Source organism: Leopardus geoffroyi, chromosome E2 (assembly GCF_018350155.1).
Source record: "Leopardus geoffroyi isolate Oge1 chromosome E2, O.geoffroyi_Oge1_pat1.0, whole genome shotgun sequence".
NCBI lineage: Eukaryota > Metazoa > Chordata > Mammalia > Carnivora > Felidae > Leopardus > Leopardus geoffroyi.
This window is the reverse complement of record NC_059335.1, coordinates 14,245,906-14,261,973: the sequence shown is the minus strand read 5'-3', so window position 1 is coordinate 14,261,973 and position 16,068 is coordinate 14,245,906. Positions and strand designations below refer to the sequence as shown.

The 16,068-nt window shown below is 52.7% G+C and overlaps 1 protein-coding gene across 1 annotated transcript; it reads right to left on the bottom strand.

Annotated features, from left to right (window-relative positions):
• Positions 1-5,059: 5,059 nt before the first annotated feature.
• Positions 5,060-8,369, bottom strand: SERTAD1 (SERTA domain containing 1). The gene is made up of 2 exons (XM_045442310.1): positions 8,215-8,369; positions 5,060-6,132 (listed from the first exon to the last, which is right to left on the bottom strand). The coding sequence occupies exon 2, from the start codon at positions 6,130-6,132 to the stop codon at positions 5,407-5,409; it is 726 nt and encodes a 241-aa protein (XP_045298266.1). The 5' UTR covers positions 8,215-8,369; the 3' UTR covers positions 5,060-5,406.
• Positions 8,370-16,068: the final 7,699 nt, after the last annotated feature.

Genomic DNA, 16,068 nt, shown 5'->3' with positions numbered 1-16,068 from the left:
GGGGTGGGGGTGGGGGGCAGGCTCAGGAAAGGATTCCTGGAAGGCGTGACCTCTGAAGTCAAACTGGATGGTGGAGAAGCGGGGAGTCAGGTAAAACTGTAGGAAGGGGCTTCCAGGGAGAGGGGACAAATGCAGGCAAAGTGTACCAGAGGGGAGAAAGGGAGCAGTCTTTATCCAATGTCAGCAGTTAGTGAGTCCAGCCCTACGCTGGATGGTGCCGGGGACACAGTGTGACTGAGATAGCCCGGGCTTGCTTTCACAAAGTTCACAGTCCAACAGGGACACAGACCCAGCATGGCCCAGGATTGGGGTGAGAGAGTCACAGGGAAAAAGGTCAGGGCTTTGACGGGGGAGCCCAGGAAAGGTCCCTTGCTCCAGCTTAGCAAGGGAGGTCAGGTAAGGCTTCCTGGAGGAGGGGACATGTGAACTGAGACTTGGATGACCTACAGGAGCTAGGCAAGAGAAGAGGGAGGGGAAGTTTTATGGGCAGAGGGAACAGCCTGTGAGGAGGATCTGAATCCAGAGAGAGGTCAGCACATGTGAAATTTCTAGGAGCTGACAACTATGTCCTTCCTTGTTCATGGCTGTGTCCCCGGGCCAAACATGCCCCTTATATCTCCTCCTCATGTATACATTCATTCAGCAGCTGTTCACAGACACCTCTTCTGTATCCAACCCTGGGCTCGGTGGTGCTTAGGACACAGCAGTGACCCTGATTTTGCCCTCACAAGACTCCCAGTGTGTGTGTGTGTGTGGGGGGGTGGTATGAGGGCAGACATTAAAGAAGCGATCATTGAAATGAGTGTATACTTACATACTGAGCTAAGCACTATGAGGGACAGATCTAGGTCTATAAGAAGGGCCTGGCACTCTGGTACTACCAGAAAGGGCAGGGAGAGCTTCCTGGAGGAAGTGACATTTGAACTGGCACCTGAAGGATATGTAGGAGTGAGTTCGTGGAGGGGCACCTGGGGGGCTCAGTTGGTTGAGTGTCCGACTTCAGCTCAGGTCATGACCTTGCAGTTTGTGAGTTTGAGCCCCGTGTCAGGCTCTGTGCTGACAGCCCAGAGCCTGGATGGAGCCTGCTAAGGATTCTGTGTCTCCCTCTCTCTCTCTGCCCCTCCCCCACTCACACTCTGTCTCTCTCTGTCTCTCTCTCTCTCTCTCAAAACTAAACAAAATTAAAAAAAGTTCACGGAAGGCTGCTGGGTAGGTGGTGGGTCAATGAGAGTGGGTTCCAAGTAGAGGGACAGCCTGTGCAAGGGGCTCCTTGGAGAAATCGGGGAATGAAAAAGAGGCAGGGGGAGCTGAGGAAGCTTCCTTTTCTAGTTTGCCGTGTTTTGTCATGAACAGTGTGTCTGTGTGTCTTTGTACCTCTCTGTCCCTCTCTCTGTCTCTCTCTGTGTCTCTCAATTTCCCTCACCCCAGGGGGTGTGGCCATGGGAAGTTGAGTTTAGGGGGTGGCACCAGTGTCCCGGTTCCGGCCAAGGCCACCTCAGTAAACACAGGATATCCTGTGCGGCTGGGGAAAGAGGTGGAAGCTTGTCCTCAGGGACCACCCTCTCCGATCCACTCCGAGCCAAGTGGTAGCTGGGTGCCCAGCAACACAGCCAATATCGCTCCCTCACTCACATCACCTCTGCCTGCTCCTGCCTCCCACCCTCCCTATTAAGCCCAGTCCCACGGGCCTCGAGACCCAGATGCCTTCTCCTGGGTGTCCCCCCACCAGCCCCTCTCACCCACTGTGTCCCTCTCTGGCCTCAGCGTCAACCCCAGACCTGCTTGTCCCCCCAGTCACCATCCCAAGGCAGCCCCAACTGTCCCCGTGGGTCTCCTGGTTAGAGCCCTGGGCCTTGTGTGAGGCCCCTGCCCCATCGAGGCTCATCAATCCCGGAGCCTGTCCTCTTGGTTTTCAAACCCCTCTCCCCTTCCTCCCAACCATCCTGCCACGGATGTGATGTCCCTTCCCAGCTTCCCCTCGGGGTTCCCGGCCTTTAGTCTCACCTCTGTACCACTGCGTCCACATGGCAGCCAGAGGGATTCCTTCACTTCGTGATTCCCTAGTACCTTAGCAGTAAAGTCCCTCACCCAGTGTCCCTTGCGCCCTGGCCCCCTGCAGACCCCTCCAGCCCCATCACTTACCTCACTGCTTCTCCCTCTTTCCAGCCAAACCCAGAGCTTCCAGGTCCTAGAAAAAGTTTTAGGGTCCCTCAGGGGCTAGCCGTTGCTTATACTGTTCCCTCTGCCTACAACACCACCCCCCCCCACATCCACCTCGGGACAACAGCCCTTGGAGGTAGGCTGTTACTGTTCCAGTTTACAGATGAGCACAGAGACGTGAAGTCCCTTGCTTAGGGTCACAGAGCCACAGGATGGCAAAGCAGAGAGGTTCAAATGCAGGTGATCTGGCTTTTCAGCACAACCTCTGCTCAATGGCTTATTGCATCAATAATCATCGACTTAAGCATAATTAGATTTCTGGGGGCGCCTGGGTGGTTCAGTCGGTTGAGCGTCAGACTTCGGCTTGGGTCATGATCTCGTGGTTCGTGAGTTCGAGCCCCGCGTCGGGCTCTGTGCTGACAGCTCGGAGCCTGGACCCTGCTTCTGATTCTGTGTCTCCCTCCCTCTCTGCCGCTCCCCCGCTCATGCTCTGTCTCTCTCACTCTCAAAAATGAATAAATGTTAAAAAAAAAAAAAAAAAAAAAAAAGCATAATTAGATTTCTGCACTGGGACCGCAGGTGCTCAGTAAATGTTCCTTAAGTGCGTGAATGGGACGGGGAGGTGGGGGAGATGAGCCTTGGCAGGGGCAGAGTTCAGATCTCAGAGGAGCAGAGGACAGACACGGTCAGATTTAGCCAGGCACGCAGTAGGCCAGCATACATCTTTTCTGAATAAGAGAAGGGATGAAGGGAGGGGAGTGAAGGACAGCAAGGACAACTGTCCCAGGTGTTGAGGAGAGAGGTGTGTGTGTGATGGGGGATCCTGAGAATGCCCCTGGAGGGGAGCTAGCCTGACTGGGGAGTGTCCTGGCAGGAACACAGAGGCTCTGTGAAAAGGAGTAACAGCGCCAGGGCTGGTGGCTCAGCTCGGAATGGTGTGGGCCCTGGAATCTGCTGGCTGAGGTAGGGTGGCCTCTTGGGGTTGAGCCTGAGGGCGGTGGGGCACACTAGAGCCTGGGAGCCTGCTCAATCATCTGGGGGTCAGACATGGGGAGAGTAGGGGGTGGGGGGAATAGGTCCTCAGGCACGAGCTGCTCATAGACCCGAGGGCACCAGTGGGATGGGACTAGAGCTGATCCAGCCCATATGGTGCTTTTGTGCAAAAGGCATACTCCTTCCCCAAGGCGTTTGACCTCCATCTGCTGGGAAACTGTTGCAGTCAATATGTAAATGAATGGTGCCTGAAACACGCATAGTAGCCCCTTAAACATGGAGTCTATGCGCAGCCCACAACCTGTGCAACTGTATACAGAGGCTCTGGGGAGAGGGGGCATCGCTGGCCAAGTAGGCACAGGGGCAGATGCGAGCATCGTTGACAGATGGGTAGGCTGTCTGCATCAGTATGCATCACAGATTGTCCCCCAGTTTGGCACCCAGAGACAACGGAAACAGGCCCCCAGAGTGTTGTAAACAGAGGGCATTGCTGGCCCTACACTGGGAGATTACTTGACCACTGGACAGATCTACAGGGAACTAAGGCAGTGGCATCTCAGACCCCCAGACTGAGCACCAGGGGGCATTGCAGAGCTCAACCCACACTCTCAAGGTCTGAATCCCATTGGAGTCACCCGGTGTAGGAGTCAGGCACCCGAAGACCCTCAGCCAGGGCACCAGCTCCCTTCGGGCCATTTCCACTCCCCCTCCCCGGGCCGCCCCATCCACTTCCAGAAATGGGCACGACTTCCTCTCCTCCTCCAGGAAGCTCCGCTCTGCCCGCCCCTTCCCGGCCCGAGGGGACGCCGAAGCTGCCCGCCTCCCCCAGTTCCACCCCAGCTTCAGCCTCCCTAGAGCTTCCGGCCAGGGTGGAGGCTCTGGGGCCCGGCGATTTCGGTGTCCTCTTGCCGGCGTTACCCCACTGGAGGCCCAGCGGGCCTCGCAGGTCACCGTCCGGCCCCTGGCCCCCCGGCCGCCCGTGGGTTTCACCGTGCCCCTCCCCCCGCCCGCACCCGGGGCGCTGCCCTGCCCCCACAGCCGCCAGGAAGGACGCCTCCTGGGTCCCGTGCCAGGCCTCTGAGTGTGCGGCCCCTCCCAGCCGGGCCAGGAATGCGGCTGGACCGCGGGGGCGGCGCAGACACCCGGCGCGGCGCTCGGGCGGGCCCTATCACAGTGGGGCAGGTGGCCCCTGGCCCCGGCCCGCCAGGGCCTGGGTTTCTTCTAGAAGGAAAGCAGGACCGCCTCTGCTTTGCGGCCAAGCCGCTAAACCCGGTGGCTTTATTTCAGAGGCACCCTCCAAATTGCCCTATCCCTGCCCAAAGGCAGATTTGAGACCCCGAGTGGATTTTTTTTTTTCTTCTTAACTTGCTGGAGTCTCCCGTGCCTTTCCCCATTTTCTTGGAGAGCTGGCTCTCAAAGCTCTTTGGAGAAGCTCCATCAAGCCTTCAGCTTTGGGCTTTTATTTCTGGCTCATTCTGAAACCTCCCTTTTGCCCCACCCCCAGCCTCAAGACACACAGGTAGACTTCAGGCCAGGCCATGATTTCTGGTGGCCTGGGGCTCCTCCACTGCTACCACGACCACCATCATCATGCACAATCAGGGAAACCTGGCTGAGTATGTTGGGGGGAGTTTTCTAGAGGGCCAGTTACCAGAGCTAACTCATCCGCTTACCAGAACAAGAAAGCAGTGAAGTTCATGGCTTGAAACCCACCCCCTCCTGCAATGTCCTGTTGGAGCCTCAGTTTTCTCAAAATGTGAAAGGGGGATAGTAATAATGGCCATCTAATTTCAAAGATGAAAAGAGTGAACACACGTCAGGTGCTTAGCACACACAGTCCACGCTCAGTAAAATTTGGAGGTTATTACCTGACCCTTGCCTTAGCCCAGAGACAAAGCACACAGACTTGAAATAACCCAGGACTGGTTTTAATTTCCAGAAAATGGTGCAGTCTCCTCCCACATCACGGAAAAAGTATCCCCGGGAACGACCTCTGCCGATTCAGTCCAGCACGTGGCCTGGTCCAAATCACATTCCAGCCACCGGGCCCTGTCATCCCCTCCCAAGGGCCAGTCCCAGACTCCCCTCATTAGCCCTAGACAAGAGGACAGAGGTGAAGTTGCTCAGGAATGGATTCTGTCTCTCCAAAGCCCCTCTCTCCGTTCTAGGGAAGTTAGCTGTGTCTTTCCAAGGACAGTTAGTCCAGCAACCAGGCTCAGTTTGGACACCAAACCACCATCTCCGCTGTGGGGGTCAGCGCCCCGGCCCCGGTGGCCGCTCCAGCGCCTGTGTGCCCACCAACACGTCCAGGAGGTAGTCTAGCTGGGCCTCATCCAGCTCCAGACCTTCCTCCTTGCCAGGCCCATCCTCAGGGCCGGGTTTGAGGCCCTCAGACGCTGGTGCCCAAAGTTCGCTGTCATACATAGAGGTGTCGATGTCCTCAAACAGGCCCTCGAGCTCATCGTCCAGCAGACAGCCAGTGGCTGGGCCCAGCAGGTCCAAGGCACCCAGGCCGGGTGGGGCCCCGCCACTGGGGCGGCCCGGCGGCCCTTCGTCCACCAAGGGCTGGGGGGCCTGGCTCAGGCCCTCGATATGGCTGAGGTCCTCCAGAAGGCTGGCCATGGAGGCTGAGAGGGCAGCGTCTGAGCTGGCCAGCAGGCTGTCAGCCGCCACGCCAGGGGCCTCAGGCGGGCTGGGCACGGAGGGCAGGGTAGCTTCGGGCTCCATGGATGCCTGGATGCGCCGTAGGGTGTTCACCAGCAGCACCAGGTGCCGCAGGTCCGGCTCACTCTGCCGCAGGCTGTGGTGGAGCTTGAGCACCGAGAGGTCTAAGAGGGAATTGGAGGGCACAGCCGGGGGTGCCTGTGCCACTGCTGGGAGCCTGGGATCCAGCCACCAGGTGTCGACTGCCAAGGCTTCCTTCTCCGGCTCCTCCTCCTCCTCCTCCCGCTTGCGCTTCAGACCTTTGCTCAGCATCATCTGCAGGGGGTGGGGGGGTGGGGCGAGTCATTCACTTATACAAAGTCTGTGGCAAATTCAAACCCTGGCTCTGGTAACTGGTGTCTGGTGTGATCTCAGGCCAGTCATTTAACTTCTTGAGCCTGTGCTTCCTTAGGGAAACTTTAAGATAATGGATGATAATAGTATCTACTTCATAGAGTTGTTCTCCGGAGTAAATGAGATAATATACAAAAAGCACTTACAACAGTGCCTAGTACCCTCTATTTTTTTTTTAAGTTTATTTATTTTGAGAGAGGGGGAGCGAGAGGTAGAGGGGGGGAGGGAATCCCAAGCAGTCCCTTTGATATCAGCACAGAGCCTGACTCGGGGCTCGATCTCATGACCTGAGCAGAAGTCAAGAGTCAGATGCTTAACTGACTGAGCCACCCAGGCGCCCCTACATTGTAACTATTCTTATTAACAAGTACTTTTAATAGCTATTATTATGTACTTCTTCAGTAAACCATGTGAAATGCCCAATATTCAACCTTTTTTTTAACCCATGAAAGCAGCTGTTTCACATAGTTTAACCTAACATTTATTGAATGTCTATAAATCAGACAAATACATACATAAACACAGGAAATGTAGGGGCGCCTGGGCGACCGGCTTCGGCTCAGGTCATGATCTCACAGTCAGTGAGTTCGCGCCCCGCATCGGGCTCTGTGCTGATAGCTCAGAGCCTGGAGCCTGCTTCAGATTCTGTGTCTCCCTCTCTCTCTGACCCTCCCTCATTCATGCTCTCTCTCTGTCTCAAAAATAAATAAACATTAAAAAAAAAGATATTTTAAATACAGGAAATGTACAGATGGTGCTAGGAAGACACTAAAAGATTCTGGGGGGTGGTCAGGGCAGGCTCCTCTGAGTAAGAGACATTTGAGTGGAGCCCTCAAGCAGGAGAAGGAGTCAGCTATAGAAGAACCAGGGGGAGAGCATTCAGGGAAGAGAGAACAACAACAAAAGCAAAGAAAGACTTGGAGGCTGGATGAGCTTGAACTGAAAACACACCAGTGTGGTCAGCTCACAGAGTGACATGGGAGGGAACAGGGTTTGGAGAGCAAGCAGAGGCAAGAAGTTTGGATTTTACTGTGAGTGTCACTGAAGGGTTTTGAGCAGGGAATAGAGTGGTGCTGTGGATTAGGTTTCCAGAAGATCCCCCTCAGCTGCTTGGAGTAAGATGAGTGGGGAGGAGTGGAGACGGGGAAGAGCGTGATCGGAAGCTCCATTTGGAGGCTAGTGCACTCTTGGGGTGATGATGGTAGCTTGGAGTAGAAGGTGATTGGTAGTGGACGTGGAAGGAAGTTGATCGATTCAGGATTTATTTGGGAGGCCTAGTAGACAGAGCTTGCCGGGAAATCTTGACGGGCACAGGGGGCCACTGAGAGAACTTTGAGGACCCACACTTTCCCCGAGGTAGGGGCCCCTGGAGTTCTGGACCCCAGCCCCAACTTGCTTTTTTCAGACTGGAAGCTTGCAAGGTCCAGTCCCCGGGGAGTTAGTTGCCCAACAGGACCTTAGAAGTAACCCCCCACCCTACTAAAAACGGTCCTCGCCTCCTTCCCCGCAGACCCGGGAGTTCAGAACCGCAGGAATTCTGCCCCCACCCGACTCCGCCCCTGGTCCCGGTGCCCCCTAGCGGCGCCAGGCCGGCTTTCCCCGGGGATTCCGGCTCCTCAGACCCCGGGATCCTCGACACTGCCCCCACGTCCTGGCTGTCGCTCCAGCTTGCCGCCCAGGACCGTGCGGGCTGGAATCCCCGGAGGACTATTCCGCCTTCTCTGCCTGCGCTCGCTTCCGGCAGGCAGTGGAGGTGGCTCCTTCCGAAGCGGCGGCGGCGGGGGCGGGTGAGTCACGCAGCCGGAGCCAGAAGCCGGCGCCTCCGCCCCCTTCCTGGGCTGCGACGTGATTCACCCAACCCGGCCGGGCGACACTTAGAGGCCCGCGCATCTCGATCCCGGGTAGCCCCGGCGCGTACCGGCAGGACCCGGGGATCGAACCGGCCAAACGACCCCGCCGAGGGTTTCCCTTCTCTCCTCAGGCCCCTTCACTACATTTACATACCTAGCTCACCCGCTGCCAATCAGAACGAAGAGGGATCAACGCACAGCCAATCAGGAAGCGGCGACGGCAGCATCGCTCGCTCGCTTTCCTTCAGCAACCGGCTCCTGGGTCGTGAGACGCCGTTCTGACTCCGGCGCACGACTCCAGGCTCCTGACTCTCCTTAACTACCGCCCACTCCCGTGGCGGCCCCGCCCTCCACCCAGGGATTGGGCCTGGACGGTGATGGGCGGAGCCTATAGAGGGAAGGTTCGAAAGGAGGGTAGGTTGGCTCCAGGGCGCATGCCCGGCTACTGCGTGAAGGGACCGGGCCAGGTGGGGTGGCCGTTTTCCCTGCGGGACAGTAGCGGGGAGGGGTTTTTAGCCTCTCAAGGTGCCGGCCCCTCACACCTGTCCATGCACTTGCCAAACCCAAACTGAGCTTCTTACACACCCAACTCTAACGGGTCTGTACTGTAAACCAGATAGGCATGGGTTCAAATTCTAACCACTCATTAGATGTGTGTGTGACCTTGGAAAAATGCTTAACCTCTCTGAGCCACACAGTGTGTTAAATGGGCATCTTCTTGCCTACCCCTTGGGAGTTAGGAAAATTAAAATAAGTTTGTATCTGTAAGAGCACTATAGCACACTCAGCAAATGCTGGGCAGTTATATGGTGGTTATAGGCGTGGAGGGAGGGGGCAGGAGTGGATGCCACTGGAGTCACATATCCTGGGCTTCATACCCTAAGTAACTTTGTGACTTTGGGCGAGTGTTTGAATCCCCTCGGGTCTCAGTTTCCTCACCTTAAAAAAAAATTTTTTTTTAATGTTTATTTTATTTTTGAGAGAGAGAGAGAGAGACAGAGCTCAAGTGGGGGAGGGGCGGAGAGCCAGAGGGAGACACAGAATCCGAAGCAGGCTCCGGGCTTTGAGCTGTCAGCAGAGAGCCCAAAGTGGGGCTCAAAACCACGAACTGTGAGATCATGACCTGAGCTAAAGTCAGATCCTTAACCAACTGAGCCACCCAGGTGCCCCTGTTTCCTCACCTTTAAAATGAGATTATTTTGAGGATTAAAAAGAATAATCATATAAGGGCACCCGGTTGACTCAGTTGGAAGACCATGCAACTCTTGATCTTCAGAGTGTGGGTTCGAGCCCCACATTGGGTGTAGAGATTATTTAAAAACAAAATCTTGGGGCGCCTGGGTGGCGCAGTCGGTTAAGCGTCCGACTTCAGCCAGGTCACCATCTCGCGGTCCGTGAGTTCGAGCCCTGCATCAGGCTCTGGGCTGATGGCTCAGAGCCTGGAGCCTGTTTCCGATTCTGTGTCTCCCTCTCTCTCTGCCCCTCCCCCGTTCATGCTCTGTCTCTCTCTGTCCCAAAAATAAATAAACGTTGAAAAAAAAAATTAAAAAAAAATAAATAAATAAAAACAAAATCTTTAAAAAAAGCCGGGGTTGGGGGGGACGGGGTGCCTATGTGGCTCAGTCTGTAGAGCATGTGACTCTCGATGTTAGGGTCATGAGTTCGAGCCCTTAGTAGGGCTTGGAGCCTACTTAAAAATCAATACATACATTAATTCATTAATTAATATCAAAAAAAGAGTAATCGCATGAAATGCTCAGAATGGTGCTCGACATGTCCTTTTGTTGGTAGCATTAGCGGTTGGTATAGCACAGGTACTTAATTCAAGGAGAGGGGGACTTGTGGGGTGGGGTATAGGTAGACAGGAGTTTAACACTCGTCTGATAAACTGACAATGGGACTTAGCTTCTCCAAGTAGCTCATTTGCTAACTCTTCTGGAGTTCTGGGAAGAATTGTTAGTTGTAAATAAAGCTTCTGGCCAAAGTAAGCTCTAGAAAATGCTAACTAAACTATTCGATTCAGGCATCAATTATCAATGGATGCTCAAACCTTAGGGTGAAAGGTTAACAGGATCTTGACAGGCTCCAACACATCACCCCACAGGTTACTTGCTAACTGCAAGGGGAAAATATCCTTTTATGATGTGGAGATGTGGTTCTCACCACCTTAACCATGTAATGAAACTCTGTACCCACAAGAGAGGGACACCCCGACACTGGGCACCACCCGATATGATGCGTTAGGAAGTACGCACACTCCCTGTGGAGTCTCCCTGTTAAATTTCATAAACTGAATCTCACAAAGCCTCTAGACCTAACCTTCAGCTTATAGGAGACAGAGAGGAACAAATTAAACATGAACACAATCCGGGGCGCCTGGGTGGCACAGTCGGTTGAGCGTCCGACTTCAGCCAGGTCATGATCTCGCGGTCCGTGAGTTCGAGCCCCGCGTCGGGCTCTGGGCTGATGGCTCAGAGCCTGGAGCCTGTTTCCGATTCTGTGTCTCCCTCTCTCTCTGCCCCTCCCCCGTTCATGCTCTGTCTCTCTCTGTCCCAAAAATAAATAAACGTTGAAAAAAAAAAAAAATTTAAAAACATGAACACAATCAGACAAATACAGAATGTGGAACATCTGCAGCACAACTGTGCTGTTCCACCAACAATTCAATTTCAAGAAAACAGAAAAAGGGTTTGGTGGGGTTGATGGTGGAGGATTTTCCAGAATGAAAATTACTGTATAATTTCTTTATTACAACCAAATAAGCGTATGAACCTTCACTAAATCCTGACTGGGGGGGGGGGGGTGTTGGAGAAACAACTACAAAAGATATTCATGGGGAAATCTGAATATAGACTGGATATCTGATGACTTGTGGAATTCTTAATTCTTTTTATTTTATGTTTATTTATTACATTTTTTTTTAAGACAGAACGCAGGGGAGGGGAAGAGAGAGAATCCCAATCAGGGTCCTTGCTGTCAGCGAAGAGCCAGTTGTCATGGGACTCGTTCTCACATACCATCATGAGATCGTGACCAGAGCCGAAATCAAGAGTCAGGCCCTTAACTGATTGAACCATCCAGGCGCCCCTGGAATTATTTAAAAAAAATTTTTTTTTAATGTTTATTTATTTTTGAGACAGAGTGTGAGTAAGGGAGGGGCAGAGAGAGAGAGAAACAGAACTTGAAGCAGGCTCCAGGATCTGAGATGTCAGCACAGAGCTTGATGTGGGGCTTGAACTCACCAGATCTCCTGAGGTGAAGTCGGATGCTTAACCAACAGAGCCACCGAGGCGCTCTTTTTTTTTTTTTTTTTTTAAGGTTTTTCATTTATTGACAGAGAGAGAGAGAACAAGTGGGGTAGGGACAGAGAGTGGGAGAGAGAGAATCCAAAGCAGGCTCCAAACTGTCAGCACAGAGCCCGATGTGGGGCTCGAACTCACGCACCATGAGATCATGCCAAAATCAGAGTCAGACACTCAACCGACAGAGCCACCCAGGCGCCCCTGGAAATCTTAATTCTATTAGATGTGAAATGTTGTGTTTGTAGGTGAGTGTCCTTAATCTTAAGAAATACCGAGGTGCCTGGGTGGCTCAGTCAATTAAGCATCAGAATCTTGATCTCAGCTCAGGTCATGATCTCATGGCCCCCACTGGGGCTCTATGCTGGTGGCCCCCTGGAGCCTGCTTGGGATTCTCTCTTTTCCTTTCTCTGCCCCTTCCCTGCTCGCAAGTGCTTGCTCTCTCTCTCTCTCAAAATAAATAAACTTAAAAAACAACAACAACAAAAAACAAAACCTCCTTGTCCTATTAAAAAAGAAAAAAGAAAGAAAGAAAAGAAAAAGAAATTTCTGCTGAGTTATTAGAGGTAGAATGTTAAGATGTCTACAATTTACTTTCCAATGGTTCAGCAAAAGAAAAAATATACATATGCATATATACATATGTAGATAAAGGAAACAAAATATTAACAATTAAATCTAGATGGGAGGCTATACAGGCACTGAGAATACATCCCACCCCCCATCTTTTCTATATGCTTACCATTTTTCATAATAAAAGGAGGGTAAAATGCTAATTAGAAGCAGGCCCCTGCTAGGCAAGTTCACATAATTTCTCCCATAACCTATCTTTATGGCCTAAGGAAACAGGAGGCTCTGAGTCTCCATGTGGCTTGTTCCAGATTGCATGCTGGAGAGCTCACAGAAATCGCAAGAGCTTGATTAACCCGTATTTATTGAACACCTACTATATTCTGGGCACTGTTACAGTCAATAAGGATCCGGCAAGGATACGTGAGGATAAGCCTCACAGGGTCTCTCTTCTCATGGCTCAGGGGAGGAGGTAAACAAAGAAAAGAAATATGAAAACAAAAACATTCATTGATTCACAAACATTCATGGATTGAACACCTTCCGTGTGCCAGGTACCGTGGATGATACCGCACTGATACGGCAGTAAAACTATAAAGACAAAAACCCCCGACATGGGGAGATGGACAATACACTTAATACAATAAAGAAATTACTTAGTATCTTAGAAGGTGAAGTGAGGGGCGCCTGGGTGGCGCAGTCGGTTAAGCGGCCGACTTCAGCCAGGTCACGATCTCGCGGTCCGGGAGTTCGAGCCCCGCGTCGGGCTCTGGGCTGATGGCTCAGAGCCTGGAGCCTGTTTCCGATTCTGTGTCTCCCTCTCTCTCTGCCCCTCCCCCGTTCATGCTCTGTCTCTCTCTGTACCAAAAATAAATAAAAACGTTGAAAAAAAAAATTAAAAAAAAAAAAAAAAAAAAAAAAAGAAGGTGAAGTGAAAAGGAAAAGAATAAAACAGAGCAGGGGGAGAATAGTGAACGGGTGCGTGGTGCGTGGTGTAGATAGGATGCTGGCTGGTGCTGGTAGGAAGTTCCTTGAAGAGGTGACGTTGAGTAGACCCGATGAAACGAGAGAGGTACTAAAGCTCTGGAACAAGAGTGTTCTGGCCAGAGGGAAGGGCCAGTGCAAAGGCCCCGAGGAGGGAGTTTGCCAGGCAGCAAGGCCAGTGTAGCCGGACTGTGTTGCCTGGGAGGTCAGAGAAGCTTTCAGGCGGTTTAGAGCCCTCTATGGAACACTGTGTTTTATTCTGAGACCCTGGAAGATGAATACATGAGGAAGATAATTTCGGCCCCTGTTCACTGCCTTGAGGAAAACAAAACAGGACGGTATATAATAGGAGGCCTGTGGCGTGATGGTCCAGGAGAGCCTCCCTGAGGAGGTGACCCTGGAGCTGAGACCAGAGAGTGCAGAAGGAGCCAGGAATTCAAAGGGCTGGGGGAAGGGAGAGGGAGAGAGGTCAGGCCTCGGCAAATGAAACCAGAAGCAGGCCGTCCGCCCGGCAGGCCTGGGGAGGAGGCTCCGCCCGCGGCGGGGGGAGGGGGAAGCGGGTCGGGGAGCGCCCCGCCCCCAGCCGGCCGCCCCACCCCGCCCCACCCGGCCTCTGGGGAGGGAGCAGGCGCCGGGCCGGCTCCCGCCGCAGCCGCAGCCGCTACCTCCGAAGTGTTCCACCGCCCGGCCGGCTGGGGATGGGTAGTGGGCAGGTGGGAGGGGCCTGTCCCATCGGCCACGCCCTGAGGCGGCCGCGCCCCCTCCCCCCACCGTGGGCCGGAAGAGCGCAGTTTGGGGAAGGTGGACTCTGTGTTCAGATACCCGGTCCCTCTGCGGGCCAGCCTTTCTACTTCTCTCATCAGCCTCTTTAACGGGGTGCGGGGGATACCGGGCCTCTCTGAGCCTCAGTTTGTCCATCTGGAAAGTGGGGATGCTCCTTATAGTGGCCTCACTGTGGTACTAGAAAGCTACTTGATTCCTTTTCACTCGATTATCTTTAGGGCAAGGAGGACCTGTTAAAAGGTGAGTCAGGTCTCATCCCTCTTCTGCTCAACAGCCTCCCATGGCTTCCATCTCACTCGGTAGAATTCAATCCCTCAAGACCGTACGTCTCTTTCAGCTCATCTCCTAGGATGCTCTTTTCTTGCACACTGTTCCAGCCACACTGACCTCTTCAGGTCCCTCAAACGCTCCATTCAGGCTCCCACCTCAGGGCCTTCACACCGGCTGTTACCTCTGTCTGCATCGACATCCGACATCCGTTCCCCCTCAGATTGGCATGACTCACTTCTCACCTCCCTCAGGTCTTGACTCAAATGTCACCTTGTCGGTGAGGCCTTCTCTGACCATCCCATTGAAATAGTTAACACCCCCATGGCTCTCCTTTCTTTTTCTCTACAGCATTTGTCACCACCCGACAGACTCTCCGTTTTAGTTATTTGTGTGGGTTTTGCAGCCTTCCCCAACTGCCATGCTGTATGAGGGCAGGAGTTGTCTGTTTTATTCATATGCCTGGAAGAGCACCAGGCCCACCGTAGACCATAAATTTGAGCAATTATTGGAATCCTCGGCATGCATCAGGCCCTCCTTTCCAGTTTGCACAATCGCTCAGGGAGGCAGGGATGAATCCAGTCTTAAGGTTGGGACATGCTGGCTTGTTCGAAGGGTAGTGGGGAGACTGTGAGGAAGGTGAATTCAGAGAGGTAAGAGGGAGGGTTGACCGTTGCAAGGTCGGTTCATTTTTTCAACAATAGCCCAAAAAGGGGCGCCTGGGTGGCTCGGTCAGTTAAAGCGTCCGACTTAGGCTCAGGCCATGATTTTTCAGTTCGTGGGTTCGAGCTCCACGGCAGGCTCTGTGCTGACAGCTCAGAGCCTGAAGCCCGCTTCTGATACTGTGTCCCCCGTCTCTCTCTGCCCCTTCCCCACTCATGCTCAGTCTCTCTCGCTCTCAAAAATAAATAAAGATTTGGGGCGCCTGGGTGGCGCAGTCGGTTGGGCGTCCGACTTCAGCCAGGTCACGATCTCACGGTCCGTGAGTTCGAGCCCCACATCGGGCTCTGGGCTGATGGCTCAGAGCCTGGAGCCTGTTTCCGATTCTGTGTCTCCCTCTCTCTCTGCCCCTCCCCCGTTCATGCTCTGTCTCTCTCTGTCCCAAAAATAAATAAACGTTGAAAAAAAAAATTAAAAAAAAAATAAAGATTAAAAAAAAATTTTTAATAGCCAAAAAAAATTGTTTTTGAGTGCACACCTGTACTGAGCATAGTTTTGTACACTAGGGCACACAGCTGGGCTAAGACCACCAAAACCCCTCCCTCTCAGAGTTTTTATAGACCAGGAGGCTAACCATAAACATGTGATAAATAACTTGAGATAGGATAGATGCTACCAAGAAAATCAGTGGGGTGAATGTTCGGTGCAGCGAGACACGTTGAGCTAAGAAGGGCAGAGAAGACCTCTCTGAGAAAGGGACATTTATGTTGGTGAAGCTAGAGGGGACATATCCTCTGGGCCATTAATAAGTGCAAAGGCCCTGGGGTGGTTATGAGCATGGAGTCAAATGAGACCAGGGTGACTGGTGGTGCGGAAGAGTGGGAGATTCAAATGGGGAAGTTAGGAGCAAGATTGACAGGTCTTTTTTTTTTTTTTTTTTTTTTAATGTTTATTCATTTATTTTGAGAGAGAGAGAAAGGGAGAGAGAATGAATCCCAAGTAGGGATTCATTGCTGTCAGCACAGAGCCCAATGTGGGGTTCGATCTCACAAACCCTGAGATCATGACCTGAGCCAAAATCAAGAGTTGGCTGCTTAACCAAATGAGCCACCCAGCCCCAAGATTGCTGTCTTGCAGGCCTTGAAGTTGGGGTTTTATTCTGAGTGTGAGAAGTCACTGAGAGTTTTAAGTAGGAGTAAGACATGGGCATCCACAATGAGATGTGAAACGCATGTGCCTTGAGGCTCTCATGACCATTTCTTCTCTCTCTCTCCATTGGCACCTGTCAGTTACCCCAATGCTTTCAGACTTAGATTCAAAGCCCCTCTTAAGCTGAGAACCTTGGCTTTGGGCCAGAAAGCACAAGCAAAATCCCCCTCCTTTCCCTGCCTGTGGACTCCACCAGTGTAGTTCCTCTTTGCAAACCTTCTAGAAGAGTCCCTAGT